General features: G+C 41.0%; 1 protein-coding gene across 5 annotated transcripts in view; it reads left to right on the forward strand.

The window, feature by feature from the left end:
* Positions 1 to 18,926, forward strand: part of IRF2 (interferon regulatory factor 2) — a 40,218-nt gene that overhangs the window by 14,949 nt on the left and 6,343 nt on the right. For 2 of the 5 annotated variants that reach the window (XM_014261800.2, XM_014261809.2), the window contains exons 2-8: positions 2,079 to 2,212; positions 3,125 to 3,232; positions 8,061 to 8,160; positions 8,772 to 8,948; positions 10,924 to 10,970; positions 14,439 to 14,550; positions 17,342 to 17,506. In XM_014261800.2, coding sequence (XP_014117275.1) covers positions 2,207 to 2,212; positions 3,125 to 3,232; positions 8,061 to 8,160; positions 8,772 to 8,948; positions 10,924 to 10,970; positions 14,439 to 14,550; positions 17,342 to 17,506 — 715 coding nt within the window. In that variant the 5' untranslated portion in view covers positions 2,079 to 2,206. The remainder of the gene's footprint in view (positions 1 to 2,078; positions 2,213 to 3,124; positions 3,233 to 8,060; positions 8,161 to 8,771; positions 8,949 to 10,923; positions 10,971 to 14,438; positions 14,551 to 17,341; positions 17,507 to 18,926) is intronic. The other 3 variants (XM_005517655.3, XM_088056421.1, XM_005517656.3) reach the window with 2 other exon arrangements.

Genomic DNA, 18,926 nt, shown 5'->3' on the forward strand with positions numbered 1-18,926 from the left:
CAAAAAACATGCCATCCCTGCTGTTTTGTAGGGCTCACCTTAGTTTCTGACTTTGTAGGTTTGTTTTATAATTGATATATTCTGATGGATGGTGAAGCTGGCATGGTGTTAGACAATGACCCCTAAAACTTTACATGCTTTTGCTGCCTATTTTGGAGCATTTCAAACATCTTTTCAAACTGGAATGATTCTTAATGTCAGGTGATTTAATCTGTACTCACTGATGGATGGACTCGAGATTTTCCCACCTGGAGCCAGTGAAATAAGGCTTCCAGTACATCCAGTATTGCCATTTATGGACAGACATGAACTGCTTTTAAGGCACTGCAGAAGCTGATGTTTCTTTCTGTACCAATAAATCATGCATTTGACAGATCTGGATGGATGTGTGGCACCTTCATTTCCCACTGACAATTACTTGGTAGAGTTGACTTGGTATTTTCATCAAAAGGTTGCTGTTGACATGCAACTGACAAGAACCCTGCTACATTTTAGCACCATTGTGGTCAGTGCTGTCCTGAGGCAGACAGGTCTAGGAATGTCTTCTGAAGACATCCAGCTTTATTTTCAGCAGCATGTGCTCTTAAAGGAGCATGGGGTGGGGGTTGTATTTTGAAGAGCAGAAGCATGACTGTGTTTGTCCCTCTGTGAAGGACATAACTCCAGAAGATTCCCACTGTTCCCTCCAGCTGAAAATCTTTGTAGGATTATTTTTACCTGGGTTTGAATTTAATTTCAGATGAACAGGTCTTGGGAGACACTCCTCTCCTCTCACAAGCTAAATTTCTCTCTTGATTACCTTGGATTAATTTGTCTTGGTGTGGGTGATGGATGGGAAGGTGTGTGCTGACAGGTATAGTTGCTAATCCCAGAGGAATCCCAGGGTGCCAAAAAGAAGATGAGCATCTCTCTGCAGCATCTGCAGGGGAGCAGCTGGAGAAGCCCCCAGGGATGTGGGAGGGAAAACACAGATTGGCTCAACTCTGCTGTTTGGGGCAAGACTGGCTTCCTTTGTAGTAGTGACGGTTGGCAGCTTTCGCATTTCCTGAAATGTGTTGCTTTTGTACAAAGGCAGCTTCTGTTTCTTCCATGTTGTCTGTCCCAAGTGGGGTTAATTGCTGCTGCTTTCAAGATGACTTTTCTGCCTTCTGTCTTAGTTGTTCATTCAGATGGGCTTAAAATTTGTTTTAGGGGCTCGTTACCCAGAAGATGAGTCCGATTGCTAAATGGGAGCATTCATATTGAATGTTGAATCTAATGCACAGTGTTTCCAGGAATTGTCTCAAAGTGCATGCATACTTAAAGGTACCTTATGAAGAAATGAATCTGTTGCAGATAATTGTTTCTTCTTTGTCAGACAAATAAAAATTTGCTCATGTTTTAAGTACAGTATCATTTGCATTTTTCAGCTTTGACTCAACCTGTAGTAGGGGAAGATGGCAGAGATTTCCTGTACACATTCTGCAACCTGGATGAGGATTGTTGGTGCCAAGGGGAGGGGGTGCAGCAGCATGGCCCGCAGATTGCCACCAACCTGGGGGCTAAAAAAGCTGAACCTACACCACCCTTGCCCAGAAAACAGCTTCCCTCTTACACAGAGAAGGGATATGCACAAGGGCTTGTCTGCTGTTGGATTCCTGGGGTTGGCTGTTTTTTCATATCTGAAGTGAACCTGAAAGGGAGCTGAGCAGTTAAAACCATTTTCTGAGCTATTTTAGAAATTCATAGTTACTGCAAGAGGCTGCAGCCGAAGCACAAGTAGTAAACAAAATACCAATGCGTTTGCTAAGAGATTAGTGTGAGCATGGCTGCTGGTAAATGCTCTGAACACTTCAAAGTACCTTATTGTTACATTCAGGTTTTAATTCCTTATTAGTTTAAAGGAAATACATGTCCTCAGAGCAATGAGAGGAAACTTTGAACGTTTTTCTTCCTCTTGTGCTGGGTGTGGGCTTGGTACTGCCTAATTGTTAGTCTGTCCCATGTCTGTACTCCCATAGGAAGCGAGAACAAACCCATTTACATTTGTGCCATTGCTGTATGCTTTCAAATTTTTATTTCTCTTTTTTATTTTTAAGATCAAAGATAGCAAGAATAGCGGAGCAGAGAAGTTAAGAATGATGCAGAGAACACAGATGTGAAGAGCAAAAGAGAGAGGAAGGAGCTGAGCCCGGTGCAGAGGGAGCAAGGAGAAGCAGCAGCCTAAATGCAAGTACTTGAATGTGGAAATGATGGGTTCCAGGGTGCTTAACAGGCATTTAATGTGGTGCTTTAATCTACATCTAGTGCCAGTTGGTTAATGTTTTCAAAATTTCTGCCTCAGTTTCAAGACTTTGGACTCTTACGTCAATAATTTACAGCTCTAAACAGGGAAGTGGCATCAAGGTCATGTGTGCATGTGTGAGAGAGAGAGAGACAGAAAAAGAAGACTGTTTGAGTCTTAACTGGATAATATAAGGTGGTGTAGTGCAGCTGAGGGGTGTGTTCAGCACTTCATAGCTGAACAGCATTGAAATGTAAAATAACAGCTAATCAATGACTGGATTGATCAGAGAAAGCTGAAGGGAGGGAGTCAAACTACTCAGCCGGAACCAAAGTGGTCTGCTAAATTGCTGATGTAAAATGTACTTTTATTAATTCTAGTCAAGTTCATGGGTCTCAAATAGCCATTTGAAAGCTTTTTGTTAGCAGAAGCATCATTTTAGCTAGTACAGTGATACCTCCTGCATGTGACTTTTTTCGTTACATATTTTTTTTCTTGGCAAAAAAAAGGTCTTCTGCAAATGCAGGTATGTGGACCAAAAAGAGGTATCTCCAAGAGTGTTTTTCTTTGTGACTTCTGGTATCCCACCTGTATCAGCAGACAAGGTTTTGCCAATATCCTATGTCATCTTCAGGTAAAGGTTTTCCTCATACAAGTGTATGAAGAACAGTATTTTCTGCCATAAACACTTTATCATCTCAGTTGCTCTTAAGGGAGGCTCGCACACAGGTCTAAAATAATGATTATATTTACAGTCATTCAGTGCCTGCAAAGCTTTAATAAGTGTACTGAGCAGAGGTGGAGGAGCTGCCTGGGAGTTCTGCCTGGCAAACAAGTAACCTTGTCCCTTGTTCCTTGCAGCTCCTTCACAGGTGGGTGACAATGCCTGTCGAAAGGATGCGGATGCGGCCCTGGCTGGAAGAACAAATCAACTCTAACAGAATACCGGGGCTGAAATGGCTAAATAAGGTAAGGGGGGCTGTGCATGCATATGCTGAAGGGGAACTTGATAGCAGTGGCTGAGGTCTGCATAGATAAATCAGCTCATTCCAGGTTTTCAAAGGGGTGACGTGGGGAGGAAGGGCAAAGCTGAATGCTTCCTGCTGAACCTGTTCTTCCAGCCTTGCCTGCCAGATCTGAAGCGTCCTGCTTTGGCCTGGTGGATTTGTGGCTCATTTAAAAGCATTTTCCAACTCTTTGTTGTTGAAGGGAGTGTTTCTGGAGACTCTGCTTGGAGTTTTTTTTTTAACCTAGGAACACATTGTTCAACAAGTAGCATCAGAGGGATGTGTTCAAAATACTCTCCTGGGAAGGAAGACTATGTTCTGTGTTAGACTCTGAGTTGAAGCAACAATCTCCTGCTTCAGACTTGTGTGGCTTCTCTGATACTTCTCAACCTGGGAGAAAACAGGGTGACTCAAATGTAATATTCCTGGTCCTGAGCTCTTACTAAGTGCTCAAGACACTTTGAGAGCACAATTATGAGCTCAAGAATGTCAGTGCCCAATTTGAATTTATTTTGATTGGTTGAGTAAAATCTAGGAGTGTATTTGAGACTTTGAATAGTAATGAACTGTGGAAATGTGTGTTCTGCACTACACAGGAGAGTAATTCACCACACTGAAAAGCATGAAGCTGTTTTTGCTACAGAGGCTACTTTATTATCAGAATGGGTGGAAATGCACAAAATCAGGCGCAGAAACATAGAAATTGCCTGTCTGATTAAGTCACTAAGCCAAATAATCTGGTATACTCCCTATAGTAGTAGTAGTTGTGGTACTCAGGTGCTCATTTTTGGAGTTGAAGAATGACAATTGAAATTACTACTTCTTTTTTCAGCTTTCAAAGCTAGAAATGCTCATGACTATGAAATTATCAGGAGCGCTTTAAATTTCATCTGTGAATCTTGTTTCTCTGTAACTTCCTACATCAGTGACTCTCATACTGTGGCTGGGTAAATAAATATTGCTTTATCCATTCCCTAGTTAGCTGCACTGTGAATTTGAGTAGGTCCTTGTTCATGAATAATGGGTTCACAGCTGAAGAGGAGACCAGTTTATACTGTTGTGTTTGTAATTTGAGTCCCATGTTCAGGTCCTTCTCCTTGAATATCTCTAATTTGGTGTTAGGTTTCCTACTGACAGTCTATATCTGCTGTCCTTTGCTGGGCATTCCTGCCAAATCCTGAAATAATTTCTCTGCCTTGAAGTTTATTGAACTCTGATTCCCCACTTCTACCCTCTGATTTGGCAGCAGTCTGGATTGCCTTTATTATGCTCAACAAGAAAATTGCACTCCTGAGCATTTCTGTTTAAAAATGTTTACACATTCATTCCAACAATAGATCATTAAACCAAAAATATTTCTATTTTTACTGTGAATTCTGACCATAAACAAAGCCATGCATGGAATCAGTGAAGTGTTGTGTGTATGTATAGTTGCCTGTTCTATACCCACAGAATCAGCTTTATAGGTTGTAGTACTTTAATCAGAGTTTGGTTAGGGACAGTTCACCGTTTAGATAAGAAGACGTGTCAGATTATCAAGAGAATGAAACTCATGAGTGTGCCATTCTGGGTTGTCATTGGCTGTCTATTCTTGGGGGCTTTTTCTGAACTGAAGAAAGAATTAAACCTCTCTTAGTTGGAAATGACAAATCAGGTACAGCTGACACATAATTCTTTCCCCTACTGTCAGTTCATCATTGTACCTCCAGAACAAACCCCTCCTTATAGGGCTTAAAATGTAAATACTTGTGTATATCTCTGGTGAAAATGTTATCCTTCTGAGTGGCCTGAAGGAGGAAGGGAATTTTTTTACCTTCCCAGAGAGACAAAACTGGGAGGTGTTAATGAAACAACGTAGTTCAGTAGAGGGCAGAGGGAATGTGAGGAGGGGGATTATGAGAGGTCAGTGTTCCTTGTGGGTCTGGAAAAGGATGCATTCTGAGTAAGTGTAACAGAGAGGCAACCTACTGCTTTGAAGGATGCTTGGAGTATTATCTTGGAGATGGACGCTAAGATTTGTCCTATGACGTTGTAGCTAGTATGTGATCTGATGCTCAAACACTTGCTCCAAACATTTTGCAATGCCAGAGTTCCAAGTGATCACAGAACATTCTGAGCTGGAAGGGACCCACAAGGATCATCAAGTCTAACTCTCAAGTGAATGGCCCATGTAGGGATTGAAACCACAACCTTGATGTTAGTAGCACCATGCTGCTCTAAGCAGCTGAGGTTTGATCTACTTTCCTTTTCATACCTATTTCTGAGAATGTCACAGCTTTTCCCTTTTGGTATTCCCACCAGAGTTTGGTAGCAATTCCTGTTACAGCACAAAATTTTTGTGGGTTATGTTTTAGACTTTAGGTGAGGCTAATTTTTTAACAGAAACATGAGATTCCTACACAAAAGTCCAGAGATGGAATGCTGGACTAGTCAGCACATGGTTTTCCAAATCTGAGAGAAAGCACTGATGAGCTCTTTCTTGTTAAGGTCATTATTAGGCAGCACTGACTGAAGAAGCATATAGGTAATGTTTGATAATGTGTGAAAAAAAGATAAAAGTAAAGTAGTATTTAAATAGAAGGTATCCAGGTAAACTAGAGCAGAACACTCACCTACATGGTATTGATGTAATCAGCTGTCTTTGCAGGATTTCAGGGAAAATTAGCTATTTTGTAGTTGATGAGAAAATCTGTAATTTTTGTGTAGGAGTGTAAACTTTATATATATATATATTATAAAATTATAATACACATGGCTTCTGTGATTTTGTTATTTGTGTTATAATTTGGTATAATTCCTGTACTTCAAGACTTCTGAGATTGGGAATAGCTTTCTGTAATGACCACTTAGACTGCTGTTGAGTGTCCTTGCAGCTTCTTTTGAAGCAGTGAGTACAGTTGATGATGACAGCATGCTATGTCTGGAGTCTTGTTCAGTCTGCTAGGTTTTGAATTATCATATGGTCTATTTTAATCTGGGCTATTCTTAAAGTTCTTGTTGATAGAAACTTTTCTACTGAAGTAGGATTTTTTTTTCCCATGCTTATTATAGTCAATGAAAGAGTAAAGGCAGGGAAGCTTATTCTAGGTCTGATGAATACAGTAGTGTTGTGGACCACAAATAGTGGCTTTGAGGCTTCCTTTTGACTGCTTTGAGTTGGGGAAAGAGGTATCTGTTGATGATTTACTTATATGTAGAGGGAAAAGTAAAGAGGCAAAAGACAAGTGACAGAAGTGATGGAACTACATTAAGAGAAAGATTCAAAGTGTGAGGACTTAAGGGGAATGAGGAACATGTTAAATCAGTGCTTGCACCAAATTAAAGATGAAGCCAAGCAAGAAGGGAAGAATGCAATTCTGAACAAGCAAATGTGACAGAAAGAATTGAAGACAAGAGTTGAAGAACAAAACGCAGGTTCAGAAGAAGATAAGATCACATGGGAAGGAAGGGAAATAAACCTAGCCTTGGAATGAGTGAAATATTAACCAGACAGGGAAGAAAAGTGGTTGTTGGGGGAAGGGAAAGGGTGAAGGATTCATCTCACCCAACCAGATATCTACAATACAGACATTTAAATGAGAGCTGCCTATCTAGAGTTGTATGTTGTCAGTAGAGGGAAACAGGCTCTTTTAGGATAAAATTCAGGCAGCATAGCTCAGGTGGCTGCTGCAGGAGGAGGGTGCATTTTGCCCTGGAAGTACTTTTCTCTTCATAGACTGATAAATTGATCTAAATCTGCAGTGGCAGAGTTTATATAGTGCAAGATGTCTGCATGTGAAGCCAGATAAGTATTCTTCCCAACACGGGACAAAAAACAAGGGTTGTGGAACAAACTCAGTTTGTATGGCTTTACAGAAAAGAGCACGAAGAGTTCTGAGGCAGCCCTCTAGATCAGGACAAGGGAATTCATGACCATATTGTGTGAAATAAAAACACATCTGATCCAGCATCCTTCTGGCCCAGTATCCTGTGTGCCAAGCACTTGTGGAAGGAGTGTAGGAAATAGGCTATTCAAGTTGTGAAAGCCATTTGGCCACCAGAGCTGGAGCTACATCCTAAAACTATCATCTTTAATAGTTGCCAGAATCTTCCATGATCCCTTGGGGAATCAATTTATACTGACACCATGTAAGGCATGCCCTGATTTAGATGTGTGTTAAAAAAATGAATTTGTAAAAAGCCTTCCTTTGCATTTCTTTAAGTGCACTTCTCTTTGGTCTAAAATTTCTGAACTAAAATGTGTTCAGGTATCTTCAATGCACTTCTTCATATGAATGTCTGGTTTTTTTATCCCCACTGGAGAGATGTCTACCATTGATATATTCTTATGTCTGTTTGCTTGGCATACATATTTGCAAGATCTTTTTTCTTCACCATGCTAGTATTTACTGGCTGAATCTAAATTCCTTCATTTTGCTGTGTTCCTATGGTTGTTTAGTTTCGGATATATTTTTCCTAACCATAGAAGTGTCTGTGCTGACAAAACAACCCTTTGTATGCAAGCTTAGAAATGTGTAGTACTGCATGTTTTTTCCGTGTGTCAGCTTGGAAAGCTGCCTGGCTTATCTTCCCTGAAGTGGCTTCTGAGTATTTCATAGACTTGGACTGTGTTCTGCTTTTGGTGACGCCAGTGGATATTTTCCGGTTGATTTCAGTGACAGTGACACTGGGCTAGAAAGGAGCAAAACACTTAGAGATTGAAACTGTGCTTATAAATTAGTGACTTAAAATCATCAGAAGATTCCTCAAGTCTGTCAGTGTTGGCATTTCCTATTTGTTTTCTCTTCTAGGAGAAGAAGATTTTTCAGATTCCCTGGATGCATGCCGCAAGACACGGGTGGGATGTTGAAAAGGATGCTCCCTTATTTAGAAACTGGGCAATTCACACAGGTATTGGAACTGTCTTTTTGCAGGACAGATTTTCACATTGTTTTCCCTTTTAAAGTTACATTTCCTTCTTTCTTGTCTTTGTTTTTACTAACACAGAGAGTGAACTTAAGTTTCCAGGTTTGTGGGAGGCTAAGTGTTTTTTTAAGGCCTATGATACTCTCCAGATTAATGGAAGTGCCATAACTCATTTGCATTGAGGAACACAGTAAAACTTAATTGATTTAAATGTTAACAACATTGGGTTCAAAACTGTCAGATGTAGAGCACAGTCAGCACTTTGTAGACATAGGCCCTTAGGCTTTTTATGCCTTTCTATGGATTTGAGCCAGACATAATAAAGGTAAATGCCGTGCAAGCTTTTCCATGTTGTTATGGAGTCACATCAGATCTGCAGTACCCTGGGTCCTTCTTGAGCACAAACTGTTCATCATCTGTTCTAGAAATGTGCATGAGAATGAGATCACAGCACTCTCTTGCAACCTCAGGTATTGTTCGTTTGCTTGTCATGGGAACCAAAGGCTGATAACTTGAAGCTAACCTACACTGCTATTAATTTGCCATGAGTCTTCAAGTCACATGACAGATGTGCCTAACTTTCTTTTCTTGCTTAGGAAAATACCAGTCAGGAGTAGATAAACCCGATCCAAAGACATGGAAGGCAAACTTCCGTTGCGCTATGAACTCCCTGCCTGACATAGAAGAAGTGAAGGACAAAAGTATAAAGAAAGGAAACAATGCCTTCAGGGTGTACCGGATGCTGCCGTTATCTGAAAGACCTTCCAAAAAAGGTAGTGGGCAGAGCCTGTCAACGTGAAATGTTGTTGAGGGCATTGTGGTGAGGAAAACACCTACTGCAGGTAGCTCAGTATGCAACAAGCCATCAATGCAAGCTGCACATGGTGCCCTGGCTGGCTGGAAAATTACTAGATCTTAGGAACAGCTGCATGAAAAAAGGGCTACATTCAGAAGAGAGGATCAATGAGATGTGATACCCCCAAGGTTTTGATATTTGTCTGTTAAAGCTGATGGAGTTGTGTTCAGAATCTAGTCCCAGATCTCCTTCAGTCAAGGAATATGATTTGGGGGTATTAGAACTCAACACATTTAACTGTGTAGGGGTCATTCAGAATATGGTGGCAGATATTTTGGTATCTTTTCAAGCAAGAATACAGTTAAACTGGCTGTCTTGAGCTCAGTGAGAGCAGTACACTCTGCTCAGAACATTAAGCCACAAAACTACATTGTTAGTTACAAAGACCATGAAAAACCAGCCCACAGAGCATGATAATGGTGAGATGGGAAAGTGTCTGAATCCCCAAATTTAGGGATTAAATCTCCTGCCTGCCAGGAGGAGACCTAACCACCAGGTCAATCTCATGAGTATTTGGTTTCTTTCAAAGCAGAAACATTGGTTTATTTAGGGCTCATGAGCTTTCATATGGCTTCCTTACTGGTTTATGCAGTAGAACAATGGTTTCCTTAGTTCTCTGGTATCCTGTGTTGTCTGCAATTTTGGATGAAAAGATAACCTGCAAACCAAACACACAGTGTTCCTCTAAAATCTGGTTCAGTTCATCTGTAGCTACAGTTTTCTGTTTTCTTAGATTGAGAAGTGAAAGGCAGATCTTTAGTTTAAGGTCAGTGTGACTGGAAATGATGAAGCCTGGCATTTTTGGGATAGAATCATACTGTGAAAGGGAGATCAACGTGCAAAAGGTAGAACGTTTGTTTTGAAAGTGTTTCTGTCTCTTGTCAGTAGTGTATTTTGCATGTTTAGGCACATTCCCCAGGACTATAACATGTCCCTTGGCAGTAGATATGTGTAGGAACTACAGAAGTTCATCTTTAAAGCTGAGATTTTGGGAATTTGGGGCTGTAGCAGGAGAAGATTCTGCAGAAAGTCCAGTTACTGTAAAACCTTGACATAGTTTGGGTCTCACGTATATTTTTACATGCCCTTTTTTTGTGGCATGTGGCTAAACATCCATGGTTGTGAAAGAATCTGGCTGCAAACATTTCTGATTTTCTGTGGTATCGTGTAGTAGAGATGGGAGAAACTCCTGGAACTCTGTGCTAACAGTGGGGTAGAGCTGAGCTTGCACCAGCAAGACTTAACTTCTACATCAGGTCAGAGCAAGGGCAGCAACACTGGGGTCTGCCAAGGCTCATGACATTTTGTGAAGGTCACATGCAGTGTGGTTTTTGGGATTCCCAAGTCCAGCATGATTGCATAAACCACTTTTGCATGAATTGTAATATGTATTTCCATACCAGGTTGCAACAATTTACAAAAATATTGGTCGAGGTTTATTATGATTTGTTTTCACATTAAATCAATTAACAGTCTCCCTTTTCCTGTAGCTACAGAGAAAATGTCAGAAATGTGATGAGACACATATTTTGATTTTTCTTCCCTTTAAGAATATTTTTCTCCCCGTTCCTTCTTTTTAACAGGCTTTGTTTTTTAATTTGTCATTCTTCCATATTTTTCACTTTGATTTTTTGACTGCAGCTGCTTTCCTTGGTCTCATAGTGGTTCTCTTTTGTTGCCTTTTAAAACACAAAGCCAGAGCATTCAAGGTGAATTTTTTGCTGCCCAGGCCTTAAAGGAAGGGTAAAATCAAGCAAAATATGTTCTCCCTTTACTAGGAAGTCCTGCCATTTTGAGGCTCATTTTAGGGCTATTTGTTGGTGAATATACAAAGTGTGAAGGATAACTCATGGCATACAGGACTTTATGAAATCTTCCTTCTGTTGTTGCAGGAAAAAAAACGAAATCTGAGAAGGATGACAAATTCAAACAAATTAAGGTAAGACGTGTCTGTTTAATAATGCAAGAGCTTGTGAATACAATCCGTTGCAAATATTTTTTAATAACACCAGCAGTATACTGTGGTGGGTACTTGCGAATGCTTGTGGTTTGGTTAAGTAACTACAGTTACCCGGCATGTTTGGGGTTTTTCTCTTTGAAATGTGAAGGCTGTTAAAGCCGTGACTTACGTCATCAGTGGACACAGCCCTTGTGTTACAATGCCTGGAGGTTGGAAAACTGGCAGTCTCAGCAATACGTTTGCCATTTGTTTGTCTCTGTAAGGAGAAGTACAGTAATTAGGGAAGGAATGCTTCTGAACAATAGAGCTACCTTTTGGAGCAATTAATTTCTGTGTGTAAAGCACTGGAAATTAATTTTCATTGAGGCAAGGGTCAGAGCTGCACCTTGTGCTCATGTTTTGTCAGCTAGAAGGCCTCAGCTGTGAAGCTCTTCAGTCACAGCCTGAGATTTCTGCTTGTTCAGAGCGTGGGCCCAGACTGACGTCTGATGTCCCTGTAAGGCACGATGTTTCTTAGCTTTCACACCTCTGCTAAGGGCACCTGAGATGGTCAGTATTTCACACCAGCAGGAGCTCACCTTCAGTTTTTTTAACAAAAAAGCAAATCTGAGAGATTTCAGACTCTTAGCTTTTAGGAAAATTGGTGTCCTTGGGCTGTGTGTAGCAGCTGTGTTTAGAGTGCAAAGGTATCTTGGTCCCCTGCTGCTCACTTGTGAAGGGCTGTGCCACCCATGCTTGGGGCTCAGGCTCTGCAGCCTTTTGGCAGGAACTTCTCTGGGCCAGGTGAACCAAGAAATGTGGGAAAAAGTCCTCCACTGAAACCGTTTGGAAAGCGGGTGCTGCCACAGCAGCTGTGACTTGTGAAGTTACACATCAGAATGCTATGCCTTTTAAATTGTCTTACAGGAACCACTTTTTAACTACTCTGTTTGGCTCAACAGCCATGTGTGCTTGTTGTAAAGTGGCTGATGGCAGCTGATGTTCAGAGGGGGCCAGTAAAACTGCTTTGGTAGGAAAAGAGCAGTGTGCCAGCACATACACCTACCTCCCAGAGATACCTACTGTTAGTTCTTGTAGCTCTGAGCTGGGGTCAGGTAGTGCTCTTGTCTGTTCCCCCGTTCTGACAGATGCATGCAGTGGCTGGCCTGTATTTTAAGAGCTTCCCTTTCTGTACTCAGCCACTGTTAGGCTGACTGTTGAATGTTGAAGGCTGTAGTAGTGGAGAAGGGGAGTAAGTGAATTAAAGCAAATGCACATTTCTGAGCATGAAAAATGCTTTTAATTGCTTTGCTTGGTGATGTGAATTCCTGAGATCTGAGTTGCACATTTTGAATTGAATGCCTTTCAGTTACCCTGAAAAATCTTTTTCAGTGGAGCCCAGTGGGAAGCTACTCCACAATTTGCCTGGGAACTGCAATGAGGTGATAGCAGCAGAGGGAGAAGCTGAGAATCTGAGCACGCATCTGCAAAGGGACTTAAGCATAGCAAGAGCCTTGCAGTGAGCTCCCCATTGTTGCCACTGCTGGATCCTGTGGGCACCCATAGCAATTGCTGTTGGGCTGAGCTTGAGCAGAGTGCTCAAGGCACTCACTGCTTATCCCTGTGCATGTGAGAGTCCTGGACCCTACCAAATCCCTGCTCCACATTAGCAAAAGTGCAAGCAAGTCTCCCACCCCACAGATAGGTCTCCTGACACTGGGCTTTTGGGCAGAGACTGTCATTATAATTAAATAAATAATTTAAAAATGAATTCTCAATAGTGGGAAGGAAATGGAAATGTCAGAGCAGCTCAGATAAAACCAGTCTGTTTCTTTTGAAACACAGGACTGAACCGAGGCTTAAATTCTACCTTTTCCTAGATGTATCCTTCTGACCATGCAGCTCCATATTGAGAGACGTTTTTAAAATCTTACTGACAGCTTTCCCCATGCATTTAGCTTAGGCTAGACATCTGAACACTGAAAATTTAGGTGATTTAACACCAACAGTATCCAAGTCTTTTTGTGGATCTGGCACCATCACTGAGTTCTAAGATGCATAATTGTTTCTGAAGCTCGAAAGGGGCTACTAAATAAACTTCTCTGTAATCAAGCCTCAGTAAAGTTCAGCAAGTGCTGCATGCACAGTGTTTCTGTGGGGGCTGCTGTGTTTGCTGTGTTGCACAACACCAGATACTCAGGGCTCCAGTGTGTAGCCCTTACCTATCTCTGCAGCTGTGACCCTCAATGGATCAATAGCAGCTAATTTTATCTTTTCCAGCTCTCCAGTTTTTGACCTGTGGGCCAGCACAACTGGTGCATCTCATCAAAGACCTAGTTGCTGTTAACACTTAACTTTTCACCCTTCTGATGTGCCGAGGAATGTTGGGACAGGGTGCATGTTTGCCTTGCTTTAGTGTCTGGGGAGGTGTTTGTGTTGAAGTGACAATTATTTTGAGTAGATCACAATCACAGCATGTGACATCCAGAAAAACCTGTCAGTATTTTGTGCCAAAGATAACAATTCATATGGTTAGTACAGGGATGAACTGGCACCGCAGGTCCTGAGGCTCACCTTTTCCCTGCCTTTGATGAAATGCTTTAGAGCAGTGAAAATGAGCACAGTGTGGACAGCTCTGCACCTCTCTGTGGGTATCTTTGGCTCAGCAAGCAGGGGAGAACTCGCAGCCTTGCAGGGCTGGTAGAGTAAGAACAGAAGACTTTAGACGTTATAACCAATAAGCCTGTGAGAGAGTCAATACCAGGGAGGAAGTTGCAGGCGCAGAATAATCCTTTTAAAGAAAACCTGAGTTAATGGAATTAAATTTTTGGTGTCGATTCTGAAGGGATTTTTTTAGATTCCCACTCAAGTGTATCAGGCTTACAGAGAAGCGTCTTGTGGAAAGCTCAGTCTGTGTAGAACAGGTGGTGTTTTCCAAATGCTGTTGCCCTGTGGTAATGTTTATGATGTGATCTAAAAGGCTGTATTTAGTGTAAACACTTTGGTTTGCTTTAAGGCTTGCTGTAGGAGAAAAAAATAAGGCTAGAATTTAGTAATTGCTGTACAGAAACTAAGGCTTCCTTTTAGAGAGTGAAAAGAGAACATATTTGGAAGGGACTGAGGATGAATATTAAGTAGAGTACTGTTTTAAAGCAGTGTTTCTTCCTTGTTTGTTTCAAATGTTAATCTCTTGTAGTAAATAGCTTATTACTTCCCTGCTCTCAGAAGGCTTACTCTAAATTTATAAATAGCTAAAAATAGCTTTCATTTCAAAGCACAAGATTTGGAAATTAATTAGTCTTAGGCTTCTCCTCAGAGAAATACTTGTGTACATACAATACTTCTTCTTGCAGAGAGCAGGGGGGTATATGGCAGGCAGAAGTGATGGGATTACCATCTCAGAACAAAGAGATGAACTGTCTCCTAAAATAATGCAATCCTAACCCAACTGTACTGTTTTTATTCTAGCAAGAGCCAGTTGAATCATCTTTTGGGATGAATGGGCTAAATGATGTCACTTCTGACTATTTCCTGTCCTCCAGTATAAAAAATGAAGTTGACAGTACAGTGAACTTTGTAGGTAAGTACTCCTATGCTTTTTTTAGATATTAAGCACACAAGTGACTTCAAAAACCCTTTTGGTCTTCAAGACTTATCTTTCCATCCATTTTGCACTTCAGGGAAAGCCACAATTGCAGTCAGGTAGTCCCATGTCTCAGTAGCCTAGGCCATGCAAGACTGGTTGCAGGTCAGCCCCACCACCTTGCAGAGACAGTGAGCAGTACCGTACCAGTGGGGTGTGTCCCTGGAGAGTAAGGCACTTACAGGCACTTTTAGCTGTCTTCTCGTGATGGGGACTTATTCCACAGGGAATCCTCAGCCAATGTCACACGGGAGTTAAGCTGCAGTCAGACGGCAGTTTCCCATTGCTTAAAGCAGAGGTTTGTCTAGAACACCATTTTATTTGGAAGTTCAAACCAGCAGGCAACATGTAGAAACTTGGTTCTTTTTACTGACACCTCAGTAGCAGAGATAGTTTTTAACATCATTTAACTAATGAAAACAATCATCAAAGACTGCATTTAGAAACCAGTACTTTAGAAATTAGCTGTCATCTCAGCATGTGAATAATTGGTCCTTGGTAGAATAATTGGACTGGGCTTTGACAGCTCTTTTTTGGCTAAGGTTGTCATTGCAGCAAAAGCTCCTAGTAATATGACCCACATAGCATTTTGTCTAGAATTCCTCTTTTAAATGTGACAAATATGTTAGTATTCTGCTTGGAGAGATGGCAGAAATGTGCGGTGACTATTTTTGATCCCATTTCTTTGGTCCCAGTTTTGCATAGTCATTCCCCTGAAGTACTTGTGTGGCTGAGGAGTTTGTGAGTAGTTTTGCTCTCTTTATGGCAGTTCATTTTATCAGCTGTTGCTTTATAAGAGTATTAGAACATGCTTGTTGTTCCTACTATTATAACTTGAAGGGGTAGCACCATAGTGCTATTAGTGCTTCCTGTTCACTGGCTGAGGATCGGGTAGGGAACTGCCATTCAGTGCTGTTTAATTGTTGAGATGTGAGGTGTGCTCCTTATCCAGACTGGAGAAAGAAGCTGTTATTTAGGGTTGCAGAAAGGATTTTAATGTAAACAGGGAGGAAAAGATAATTAGAATTGATCTGCAGAAAGACAGGAAATCAGCTGCAGGGAATGAAAGACAAACAGCATCTGCAGTGTTTCTGACATACATGCAGCTCACTGGAAGCTGTGGCATATTGCCCAAGTGAGCAGTAGTTTTTGCTGTGCATTTTATCTCTCAGGGTGGGTAAGAATTTGTCAGGTATTGAGGAAAAAGATAAAACAGTGGATAGCCTGCTCTTGCGCAATATTGGTCTCTCTGAGATAAAAAATTAACTGTGTGTGCTCTTTCACCACTCTCACTACACTCAATAAAAAGCTTGTTGTTTCAAAACCAGGTAAGGTGAAATATCTGAAACATAATTGTAGTAACTGTAGTGATTCAACTTTAAAAAGTCTATCCAGTATGTATGTAATTTTCTTTATGCTGGCATTGTTTCTTAAATAACACATCTAAGTTTTGAATATTTTTCCAGTGGTTACCTGGCACTTCACAAAGCAAAATAATATGCAGCTTTTCCCTGGGAAAAATACCTGTCACTTTTCTTTTTCAAAAAGCCCTGTCTAAAGGTAGAATGCAGGAGTGGATTATGTGTATAGACATGTGCATTCATGTTTATTTATCTTAGTTCATGCACGAATAGATGCTGTCTTTTGACTTTTTCAAATTTAATAATTGGTATACTCAGATTACTTAACAGAAGAATTTCAAGATCTGTTGTATTTCATTGCCTACATGTTTTTACCCTCATGGATCAAGAAAAAAATGAACTGTTTGAACAACACAACATTGTTTGTACAGAATTTAGCCTTTTGTTCCTTTTGAAGCTTTATGTTCAGTGAAAGAGTATCTATGGTCTTTCCCTTGGGTAACCATGGTTTCAGGCTAGCCATCCTCTGAGGTGGCTCCATCCCTGTGCATTCTTCTGATCTAACTTGTGGCTTTCAGTTCTATGCTGGATTAATGCATTTGTCATGTGTTGGGATGAAAGGAGGAGTTGTGCAAGACAGAGGAAATTCTGTCAAGCAGCTTCAGACAAGTGAGATTCTGGCTTTTACAATGCTTTTGCTTTGCACAGTAACTTCTTGGTACCTGGGTTTGTCAACCTTTTTCAAAAGGTTGTTGTGTAGAACAACTAATATCTGCAAAGCATTTCAGGACACTTGGAAAGCATCCACTGTTGCTTCACTTTGTAGAAATAAGTAACACTCCTTTGATATTAAATTTCATGTGCTCTCTTGGTACTAAATATCATGTGCCTGGGGGAATAGGAAACCCCTCTGTTAATAGCTAGCCAAACTGTAGCTTTCTGTCATAGACAATGGGGATTGCAGGTACAAATGTTATTTTCTGCATAACAGCGGTGGCATTATGAGGGTCGGTGAGAATAGCCATCTAACTGGAGCAGAAATTTTTCACAGATTCATATGTACATCAGAGTTCCACAGTGTTTTGCATCACCCTGTGCCCAGGTTTTTGCATGCCAGTTCTGGTCTTCTGTTGTATAGTTTACATGAGAGCATTCAGAGGCCATGGGATGTTGGCAGCTTGCTTGTTGAGGATCACAGATTTCCTTTAGAACTCTCACTGAAACTTATATCCTCTGAAAGCAGGTGGTAGGCATAGAAAAAGGTGCTGAGACTATTGAAGACTCAGTCAGATACCAAAGCAGACTCTTAGAGATTCAACAGGGTCAAGATGTTATCAGTGATCAATTTTTTTGTTTCTAATCCCAAGTTGTAGGACAGTCACACCTTGATGGCAGCAGTGAGGAGCAGGTGATAGTTGCCAACCCACCTGATGTTTGTCAGGTGGTAGAGGTGACAACAGAAAGCGATGAACAGCCCCTCAGCATGAGCCAGCTGTATCCTCTACAGATCTCCCCTGTCTCATCCTATGCAGGTAAGCAACTGGGCATTTCTTTACACTCCTTTTTCTGGAAGTGTTTGGAAGACATCAAGGGAAAGAGGGCTCTTTTAGGGTAGCTAACAAAGATTCAGAAATGTGTACTCATCTGCCTTCTGAACTGCTAATGAAACTCAAAAATGCGCAGTCCTCTGCTCATTTCCCTGGGAAACGACAGATCTGAGTTTTGAAATGTAAGCTGCAGGTTTAAGCCTGCGAGTAATGGAAAAAACATTTTTTTGGGTATCATGCAGAGGTCTTTTAGAGAGGGATTTTCAGTGGTACAAATGGCATGCTCCCTGCCTTACTAAAGATCAAGGGTCTTTTTTGCTCTATGTTTACTCAGTGTCAGCACAGTGTGCAGTGCTAAGGGGTGCACTAGTGGCATGTATGCAGATATGGAGCTGAGGGTATGGGGGGAGTGGATCTGTCTTGCTGCAGACTAGAAGAGCCATGTAGTGACTGATAACGAGTGATCTTTCAAGCAGCAGAGCTGTGGACATCTGGTTTCCAACGTCTGCCTGCCATCTGGATTCTCTGATACCTAAAAGGAAGATAACAGGCTTCCCCCTGGTCCCAGTGAGGGTGGTTATGGTTTCTCTTTCCATCTGGCCCCTTATTTTCATATAACTGTTAGGAAGTAAGAGTCTTTGGCACTAACTTACCCCTTATCCAAGCCTAACATTGTGTTCAGAAGTTTTTAGGAGAGAACAGACACAAATGTATGTGTGGGCATGCTATATAGAGTCCCCACAATCATATAGGCCTTGTTTCATAGGAAGCAGGACAAAGCCACATTTGAAAGTAGAAAAGGTTTCAGATCCAATCTGTCCTTTCTGTTTTAACATGGTGCTAATTTGCAAGCCTTAGGAGACTGGGTAGAAACACAAATGTCACCTTTTAAGGCAAATTTAAGTGTAAATTGTTCTTCATGCACTTTGTTACTTTATACATGGTTTTGCCTTTGACTCATTAGGCTGAAATTTCTTCCAGACACATTTTATAAAGTATGTAGTTAGTAATTTTTATCTTTGGGACCAAGTGAATAGTATGATGTTCTTTTGGATTGTCTCCACTGTTAGTCTCACACGTTGATAAATGATTATGCTTCCCAACATGTTTAGTCTGCAATGACCAAAGCATTTAGAAGACGTTTGCAAAGCCTAAGGCAGGGAGATATAAGAGTTCTTGAATTTATTAGCAGCAGGGAGACAAGGGCCTTTGAAATATTTTTCCTCTTTACAAACGTTTCTTGGAAAACTTTTCCATCTATGTGAACAGGACAATGATTCAATCTTTTAACTACAGCTATAGGATGTAAATCCTTGAAATGCAAACAGAAGTCACTGTTCTGTCTGGAAGTCATGGTGGTTTCTTGAATGGGAATGATAGAAAAGGGTGGTCTGGTGACCATCTT

The sequence above is a fragment of the Pseudopodoces humilis genome, chromosome 6, assembly GCF_049639895.1.
Source record: "Pseudopodoces humilis isolate 2021_Gansu_Grassland_sample_001 chromosome 6, ASM4963989v1, whole genome shotgun sequence".
Taxonomy (NCBI): domain Eukaryota; kingdom Metazoa; phylum Chordata; class Aves; order Passeriformes; family Paridae; genus Pseudopodoces; species Pseudopodoces humilis.